Genomic DNA, 10,124 nt, shown 5'->3' on the forward strand with positions numbered 1-10,124 from the left:
TTTTTAACATTATATTATTTATTAAAATATTCTTAGAGTCAATATATAGATGATTTAGTTTCAATCATCTGAATATCTGTAATTTTGAACTCATTTAGCAGACTCATCTTTTCTCTTATGTGCTATGTCTTCTTATATACTACTCTTGGAGAACACACTGAAGTTATCGCCACTGAATGAAGGGCAAATTTCTGTTGCTGCAAGAAATACCGGAAATATAAAGGGCCACCAATACATATTTGGGTATGAACATACAAACTAAGTCCATAATTAGTTATACAGTATTTTCATAAATGCTTATTTTTTTTAAGATTGCCTTAAGAACTTGATCAGGTAAATGTATATGATTACTCACTCAAAATATAAGGTCTTTGAGTACAAGGAAAATTGAATTTAAATTCCACTCCGCTATTTACCATGTATGACCAGAGTTACTGCTGACTTTTCTTAAGCCTCAATTTTCTCATCTGTATAATGGAAATAGTATCTTACTAAACTGCCCTGTGGTTGTGGAGATTAAATAATTACATAAATCGCTGAGCACATGCGTGGCGCACAATGAATACTCCAAAACCATTGAAGCTACTATTTAAAAATACTTTTACCCCTTTAACCTTGGTTTCTATATTGTAATTTATTTTCAATGAAAATGAAGAAAAGTTCTTGCCTCTGTGCACACCTTCTATGAGAAATTCTAGTTTCCTGACCTAGATTAGTCATGTATCAGTTTCAAAATTACTAATATACCTCACTAGATATCTGTCATTAAATGTCACCTTCCACCAAAGATATTGTTGCTACACCTGTCATTTTTTCTTTTCTTTCTAAAGGTCATAACATTGTCGAATGTATGCCTCTTCTCCCCTAATTTTTCCATCACAGGTAAATCTGTTGATTGCTTACCGAGAACCCCGTTGTACTTTCTGTAAAAAGAATAAAGCCATCCTGTGAGAAATTAATAAATAGAAAACAACCCATAATATCTGTCAGAGGGGAGTAGGTTGCAGGTTTACTGTCATGAAATGCAGTCCACAAACAAAAGAATCAAGAGAGAAAATGATGAATGTCCTTAGGAATAGTCATGGTTTATAATAAAGATTTTATTAAAAAAGTGTTAAAATAAATAATACATATTCCAGAACATTACTGTTCTGGGAAATCACTTCCCTTTAGAATATGAGTTCTAGATGGCAGATCTACTTACAACTGCTCTGGGGTCTTTCAGTAGCTGATTTATAATCCTATATTTTTAAAAAATCTATAGTCTGCAGTCTCTTGACATACTTCTCAAGGGTGGATATGTGGTGGAATGCAGACTCCATCAATATGTGTGATTTTGTTTGCTTTTTGTAGCTTAACTGTTGTTTAGAAATCCCAGAGGAATATGATTGAGGCCAGAGTTACGTTGGTTCAAAAAATTCGAACAGTTGAATGCTGTTTTTGTTAATTGCTGGGCCACAACCAGAAATCCGGATGATGGGAGAGAAACACTTCTTTAGGATAATGATTAATTTCCATAAAGATGAGTGCTTTAACAAATTTCAATATGCAGTTGCTGGGGCGGGGACGGTGGGTGGGCACTAATTAGTTTTACCGTTTTCAGCAGATGTTGAATTCAAAATGCCAGCAGCATCTCAAATGCCAGTCATTAGGTCTGTCTTTCATTGAGGAGTGCTGACCAATGAAATCTCCACTCTGTTTAATGAGACCGATCTAGGCAGAGTCAATTAAATCAAATCTCTCCTAACATCCTTAATATCTGCAGTGTGGGCAGCACCAACAAAAGCAGCAGTGAGGGATTTCCAGTATTAATAAAGGGATTCACTGCTGCATTTGGAGAGGGGACAAAACGAAGGGGTGTATGTTGGGGCAAGACCTTTATGGACTGGGGAAAGCCGGTAAAGTCTGAGCGAAGGTGGGGGTGGGGTGGAGGGTGGGGGCGAGGGAAGAGGAGCTACTTAAAGGGTAAAAAGCTAAGTAAGGCGATTAGAGAAAGAGCCTTAATGGAGCTCAGGAAGGGATCTACCCCCAACCGTTTCCCTCCCCTGTCTCTTCCACCGCAAATCCAATTTACCACTTGCAAATATGAAGCTGGAAAAAGGTAAGGACCCAGAGTTGAAAACATTTTCACTTTAATACTGAAAAAATATGCCATTATAAAATCCTCGAATAGAATTAGTAAGTTTCACGTGCTTCCTCGGTTCTTTTTTCCTACTTTATAAGTAAGATTTATACCAGCACAGAATTGCTACCATAGGATCGCAGCCTAAGCACTAGAGTGACATTAATTGGTCATGCTTAACTGCCTCAAAATCATTTTTTAAATAATTACACTGATACTATAATAGAAATCATGGGTACTTATTTTACATTCAGATGGAAGGCATTATTGGATATGTATTAAAAAAGTCCCCCTGAAAAAAATAAAATAAAATAAAACGTCACCATCAAAATAAAAGAACCCAAAACAACCCCTAAAAACTTCCCTCAACAAAATACATTGTTAACTCATAAAATGGACTGATGACTAGCCATGCAAATGTCTTAAATAAAACCTTTACATTTTTTTTTCACAGTTAACGTATGCTCTGAACTGCCTACCGATCACAAATAATGGCGAAATGGCACTTTCTGATTATACTGTATTTTGTTTATAGAAAGTTTGATACGATGGAACTTATCAGGTAAGAGGGTGGGTGCTGTGAAGGAGATGCCGTCTCCAGTCGCGGGGGCGGGCAGAGTCCCTGGAGCGCGTGGATTCCATGCGAGCCATGCAGCACTTTTTGATTTTTGTCAGAAGTCAGAGTTACTTATTTACAATACATTCATGCCTTCGTGCAACTGCCCATCCCTGCGTAGCCAACAGGGAGCCATCACGGGGCTAATCCACAGGGGAAAAATAGATATCTATCTCTCTATATAGATGTAGATATATGTATATATGTATAGAACCGCGGCATCCAACCCCACAGGCCCTGGGGCCGAGGGCGAGGGCACTGTCAGTTCTTCCAGCAGGGTCGTGCTGGGCTTTCTGTCAAAAGGGGCTCTCAGCAAAGAGCGAGCTGGCTGCGCTCTCCCAGCTCGCCACAGTCTGCTCTTTGTTTCCAGGAGGGAGCTAAGTAAGGGGTCAGCCCCTTTCGGTTGTGCGAACTCACAGTTATTTATCTACTTATGCCCATTCAGGCTGATGGATTTGGGTATACGCCCCTCCAGCCCCCTGGGGGGTGCCTGCGGCGGGGGAGGACGTATCGCCTTCCCTCTGCCCTCCCCTATCGGGGTTGGGGTCTTAGTCTGAGAGCGAGTGAGAGCCACAGTCATACACTCTGTGGGCCCCATCTGCGTTGTAAGGCCCATTGTGCCAGTAGGAAGAGTCACAGACTGTCTGTAGGGAATTAATCTCGGACGCGGAGGAGTTGGCATCTCGTCTCTTGGACCGCTTTCGGTTCCTCAGGATAAACACGAGCATGCCCACCACGGTGAAGGCGGAGGTGACAAACACCAGCAGCAGTCCCGGGACCAACACCGAGATGGACACCCTGCTGGTGTCTAGGTAGGAGTTGGAGTGTGTCCCGGTCTCCGCCAACCCAGTGCTGTTTTTACTGTGCGAAGTTAACGTGGGCGAGATCCTAGCGTACAGCTGGGGGCAGATCTCGTCATTGGAGAGGAGCATGAAATCCTTTCTAAAGAAGTTCACCGGCGTCTCACACTTGAGGTCGCTCATCAGCACTTCGGAACCCAAGCGTTCTGCCCATTGCTTGAAAGGCACAATGGTGCAGGAGCACTCCCAGGGGTTTCCGTGCAGGTCTATCTGGATGATGGAGGTTAACTGGTCCAGCACCCCTGCCACAGGGAGGTACATGAAGTAATTGTTGTGCAGGCTGAGTTTAGAGAGCGAGACCCCAGCGAACACGTCCACAGGCAGGGACCTCAGCAGGTTGTTGTTGAGAATGAGGATCCTCAGTTTGGGCATGGCATTGAAAGTGCCCGGGAAGATGAGCTGGATCGCGTTGTACTCCACGTTCAGGTACTCTAGGTTTTGCAGCCCCGCGAATTTCTCCCGGGACAGCGTGTCCAGGTAATTGCTATCCATATATAGCCACCTGAGGTCCAAAAGGTTCTTGAAAGTGTTGTTCTCTACAGTAGCGATGTTATTGTTGCCCAGATCCAACAGAATGAGGTTCTTGTAATCCACAAAGTGCGATTTTCGGATGCTGTGGATCTTGTTATCTCGTAGGAAAAGCTCCTGCACGTTAGAGAGCTTGGGCTTCAAATCAGCCAAGCTGCTCACGTTCCGGTTGTTGCAGTTCATCTTTAAACCCGACCCTGGGATGTGGTCGCAGCTGCAGCCCCCAGGGCAGGGCAAACTGTTAGCTAAGGGTTTGTTTCTGGCGCTACCCGTCGCTATCGCTGCTGTCGGTCTGATTTTGATCTGCCAGTTGCCTGGGATCTTTGTACCTCCGTTTGGAGCAGACCCTGGGGTGGCATGATCTTCTTGCCCATTTGTCTTGAAAGGGGTTGGCAGGGGGCCAGGAGCAAAGGTCTCTTCTTGGGCAGGGGGTGCCGGGAGACTAGAATCCACTCGGTTTTTCAAAGGACACAAGTCCTGTTCGGTGGTTTCATTGAGGTCTTTACCCTGCAGTCTGGTGGGGGCTTCGCAGACCACTCGGCCTATCAGGGCATTCTTGGGAATGTTTTCCAGCCATTCTTTCAGGGAGAGCAGATCACAGGTGCAGTCCCAAGGGTTATCCTCTAGGAGGATCTCCGCAATACCAGGGATTTGCTCCAAGACCTCCTCATAGGGCAGCGTTTTCAGCCTGTTACCCCGGAGGTCGAGATGAGTGATGGGCACATACTGGAACACATTGGCAGGTAGGGTGCTGATGAGATTGTCATTTAAAATGAGCACCTCCAGCTTGTTCAAGTCCTGGAAGGCCCCCGGGTCTATATCTCGTAATAAATTAAAATCAGCCTGGAGATATTCCAGATCATCCAGCCCCAGAAAAGTCTGCTTTCGAAAAGACTTGATCTTGTTGTTGTTGATGTGCAGCCTTTTCACCAGCTGCAGCCCCAGAAAAGCCCCCGGAACGATTTCATGCAAGCCATTGTTTTCCATGTGCAAACTAACCGCATTATAAAAGTTAGCGAACTCATTAGGGAAAAGTCGAGTGAGGGAATTGCCATGCAGAAATAAATGGTAAAACTGGGAAGTCGGGGCAGTGAAACGCTGCAGACTTGTGAAGCCTTTTTTTTCACAGTCTACGTGTAGGTCCCCTTCTATCTCATTGCAGGAACAGATCTTCTCTTTGCAAACGTCCCCTGTAACGTTTCCAGCGGCAAAACAAAGAGACGTCTCCAGCAACAGAATCCAAAGCAGCATTTTTAAAGCGAGCAATTCATCCCCGATCTCATCACAAAGTAACAGCGACCATCCTGCTCGCCACAGACACAATTCAAGTTCATTTAGTGCTCCAATGTCCGAACCCAGGAAAGGAGAAGAAAAGGGTTTGGGGGGGTGGGGGTGGATTCCTTCCTCCCTAACCCCCCCGCACTGCAATAGCCCAGACGCCAGTCAATAATTATATCCACAAACTATCCAGGCACGTAGTGCAAGGCAAGCAAAAAAAAAAAAAAAAAAAAAAAAAAAGTAGGAAAAAAACCCCACTCCCCCACAACCCTTTAAAAATAACAGCAAAAGAAGTTAAATATATACATATAAATTAAAAGTACACCCTTACAGAATCTCATCTACTGATCCTCACTGATCAGAAATGAAACAATGCTAGTAATTAGAAGCAAGTGCATGTTAGAGAAACAAGCAGAGGGTTTGCAGCGTAGTACAGGCGCACTGCCTGTGCATGGCTGTGCGTCGGACTGACCTTGCCTCTCTGATACAAAGCAGGGTTTTCCGCGGCTTCTGTTGTTGAGGCTGCTGGTGGAGTTCTTGCTGTGGTTGCGGGTTGACCAGAGTCCCCCGAGGTGCTGTCCAGTCCCCCCGGTGCTGAAATCACGCCCGACCGAAGGACTCACGCTGCCCAGCCAATGGCGCTGGAAAATTTCCGCAATCGCTGCGTTTTGTGGTTGTCCATCCTTTTCCTTTCCTCCCCTTCGGTCCTCTTAAGGCTTTTTTTTTTCTTTTTTTCTTTTTTTTTCTGTGCTCTCGCTCTAGCTTACTAGCTCTTCTTTTCCTGTTCTCCTTCTCTTTCTTCTGCTCTTTCGGAATTACGTGGAGGGGGGCGGAGGGCGGGGGGCGAGTTGTCTGAGGGAGGAAGAGAGCGCGAGAATGAGGGGAGGGGGGCGGAGAAGAGAGTTGCTAAGAAGCTCTGCTCGTTCCAGCCTGGTGCACTCTGAAAGATCTGACACCCTCTGCTGATCTGCAGTAGCAAAAATCCATCTGGCTAAGGAATGCTGAAAGAAAAAAAAAATCAATCCACGTACAGGGCAAGCGTTAAAAATGTGGGCATAAAAGGCTGACGATCTACATAGACGCTTATTTTAAATGGATTATTTGATTCTTTTTGCGTGCTGGAAACTTTACCCTTTCCTTTCCTTAACGAGCTCACAGCCCCCACCAGCTCCACCATTCGGAAAGGAGTGCTTTTAAAACATTTATTTCCCAATGGCTTGAATAAAATTAGTGTCAGGGTGTCAAGCGAACAGCAATTTGAGGTAATTATACTGCACGCCATTTTCATCGGTGCTTTAAATGCATTTCTTCCTTCTCTGCGGCACAGTGTTTTATGCTATTTGATGTCTTTGAAACATTTTTTTTTTTGGTATGTTGAAAGTGGCTTTCGGAACATATATGTTACATAATATCTAATTGAGTATGAATTTTTTGTTGCAAGGTATATAAATTAGGCATATACTTTTTAAAACTTGCAGAAATTTAGTCAAGTTGATCATTGAGAGTTAGGCTCTTTGATGATATTTCTTGAATGTTATTTAACTCTGGAGGGTGAAACACAATGCACGCTTAAGTCCTTGATTCCAGTCCCGAAAGCTTTAACTGAGAACCGGAAAAGAAGGGAGGGGGCAGGGCAAAATCCCAAGATGATTTGTGAGTGCTGTTAAAAACCCACTGGCAGGCAGGGGCGCGCACACTACACGCACGCACACACACACACCCCATTGACAAAGTTTCCACATCAGTTTGAACTAATTTAAATATTTACAAGTAAATAACCAGTTGCATTTTGAGAGGAGGAGATAGAAATCTCTGGACTCTAAAGCTCAGCGCGAACGCTATCTGCAGGTAGCCGGCAGCTCCTCCTCGCGCAGATGCTTGTTGGGTCACTGATGCTGGGGAAACACGAAACTCAGGCTTTTTCCAGTGAAGGAAACACCAGATTCCAAACTCAGAGCTTATAAAAATCCAGTAATATCACCTTCCAGGAGGCAAGGAAACGTGAACGTGCTGCTTCCGTGAAGCCTGTTTTGCTGACTTTTCCTTTCAGAGTCGACACCTTTTCCATCAATACGTCCCAAAATATTTATAGATAATTCTAAGATTTGAAATTTTTATGTCTTTTAAATAGAGTTACTGTTTGGCCCTTTCTTCACTCTATGCAGAGAGGATATGTTTACACCACTTGCCTTTTTAATTAGGTCTTTTGCAAGTTGGACAGCTGCTACAAGCCTGTTAATAATTTGTGCAAAAGAGCAAATGTTCTACGAAGTGTGTATTTTGAGAAAGATGGGGAGTAAAAATTTGGGGGAAAGGATCCGGGTTGGGAAAATTCCCAACGCTAAGGAAGGTCTTAAAGATGTTTACTTACAAGATTTTTTTTTTTTTTTTTTTTCTGGGTCAGAAGCTAATTTCTAGGTGGGTGGGGAAAATATCTATACATAATGTTTTCATATGACAAAATATTTTTGTTATATTCCTCTGGTGAAATTCAGTGAAGGGAGGTGGGGATGAAGACATCTCAGTGTGTGTGTGTATGTGCATGCATGAGTGTGTTTGTGTGTGTGGGCATGTGTGTACACTAGAGAGATCTTTTTTAGACATCATGATACACTTCTGAAATAACTCTGTTCTCATTTAATTTGACCCATTACCACATATAGAGAGTGAAAAAAAAGACCTTAATCAATCTGAAACCATTATGCTAAAGAAATGCTATGCAGTTGAGAACTGCAGATGTGAAGGAGTTCAACTGAAGGAAATAATTTTTCTGTCTCTTCTTAAATAGGACTCAGGTCTAAAATATCTTGGCCCAAGAAACCACTCTGATAAAGGAAACCAGCCTTATGGTGTTGGTGATTGATAGGGATAGGCAAGATTCAAGGAAAAGAGAAAAATGCTGGCTGTTTAGAAAGAACAATCATCTAAAATCCACATTTTTAAGCTTAAAAGGTTACCTGCTTTTTTCAACTTGCAGAATATTATCTTTATGTGAAGAGACTCCAAAAACATATTTAAGTTGGTTTAAATGAATTTAGATAACCTACAGTTTGTATTCAGATTTCATTCTCCTCTTCACCCTTTAAACTCTCTCTTTCTCTAATCCCTTATTTCTTCTTTCCTCTTACCACACCAATCACAATAGAAAATTTACAATTAGGATTCTCCTATTCAGGTACCTTACAACATATTTTAAATTATATTCTCTTCGTACCTTACAACATTTTAAAAATTATATCCTCTTCAAATAATTTCTTATCTCTGCACTCTAAGAAAAAAGTGTGGTAGTTCCCAGATGAGCAACTAAGCCTGAGAAGAAAAGATTGAGATTATACCTCCTATATGAAGATCTCCAATAGAAACTTGCAAGCAAAATATAGAGGTACACATGCAAGTCTATTGAAATGCACCCTCTATAGTAGCTATCATAATTTTAAAGTATTTTCATAATAAATACATTTTAGAGACATAAAACAGTCTAGAAAACCATGTCTACAACTTCAAAGCCTAACTATTCAAGTTAAACAATAAATGTATTGGTGGAGAATAAAAATATAAGGGATTTATATGTGATCTAAACATTTCTAATACCTTAGGGGAATATTTCTTAGGCATGAATTCTTCTTAAAAGGGTTCCACACTATCTATTTGAGCTCAAGTGAACTCCTTCAGTTGCCTTGCCTCTCAACAGATAATCTCAGTAGCTGGAGATAAAGGATATTCCAGATGATGATGATGATTGATAATATTTGTTCAGGGCTATAGTTTAATTTCCTGGCTGTTGCCAGAAAGATTTCAATTGTGTCATTAAATGTTCACACATTTCTATTCTTCATCAAACAAGTTCTCCTCGCAAACAAGAAAAGTTGCATGTTGATTGTTCAATAAAGAATTTTTTCAGATTAAGAAGAAATTTGTCAGTTAATTATCCATTTTTTCCCAAATGGCATCAAATTTATAGATATTTCCACATATGTACTACATTTTTAAAATGAAAAAGTAGAATTTATAACAAACATTTTTGTTCAGTTTATTTAATCTTCACAATAACTTTAAAAATTACTGTTCTAATTTTTAACTGTAAAAGTGATACTTTTTTAACAAATACAAAATTACATATAGGAAGTCTATCTTTACTCTTCCCTCATCCACAACACTTTTTATTGCAGAGAACTATAGATAAATGGTTGGTTAATAATCAAATTGATCCTATTTTATGGATGTGGAAACTGAGGCTGAGTAACACTGAGTAATTTACCAAGATTAAAAAACATCAGTTGATTTTGTTATGGTAACAAAGCTACAGACTCCTGAGCTAAGCTTTCACTCTACTAAGTCTCTCTTTGTTCTTAATATATAATACAATGCCATTTATGACTCTGGTTAAGCTTTCTGTGGATCAGTTTCCTTACTAGTATATTTAACATATACTAGTATATATTATAGTTTCTGATTTTTTTGATCCCTTCACATTCTTTTTTTCTGAATCCAAAACATTTTAAAAATGATTTTACAACAGACCTAGTGTCTCTTGCTTTCCTTAGAGTTTTCACATTTGAACTCAGGATAATTGTTACCATATTTAATATTTGCTATGATTTGAAACCAGTAATAAACAGTATAACCACTGGGGGAGAGAATTCATTGGTCCTGAGTTTAATCTACTACTGTCATAAGATAAAGGGGTCATTGTGAATTTTTTCATCTTGAGATAATAATT

At 41.0% G+C, this 10,124-nt stretch overlaps 1 protein-coding gene across 1 annotated transcript; it reads right to left on the minus strand.

Moving 5' to 3' along the window:
- Positions 1-2,787: 2,787 nt before the first annotated feature.
- Positions 2,788-6,277, minus strand: SLITRK1 (SLIT and NTRK like family member 1). Its single transcript, XM_025364546.1, has 2 exons — positions 5,877-6,277; positions 2,788-5,430 (listed from the first exon to the last, which is right to left on the minus strand). Exon 2 carries the CDS (start codon positions 5,375-5,377, stop codon positions 3,287-3,289), a length of 2,091 nt encoding a protein of 696 aa, XP_025220331.1. The 5' UTR covers positions 5,378-5,430; positions 5,877-6,277; the 3' UTR covers positions 2,788-3,286.
- Between the last annotated feature and the right edge of the window lie 3,847 nt (positions 6,278-10,124).

This window comes from Theropithecus gelada, chromosome 17, assembly GCF_003255815.1.
Source record: "Theropithecus gelada isolate Dixy chromosome 17, Tgel_1.0, whole genome shotgun sequence".
NCBI lineage: Eukaryota > Metazoa > Chordata > Mammalia > Primates > Cercopithecidae > Theropithecus > Theropithecus gelada.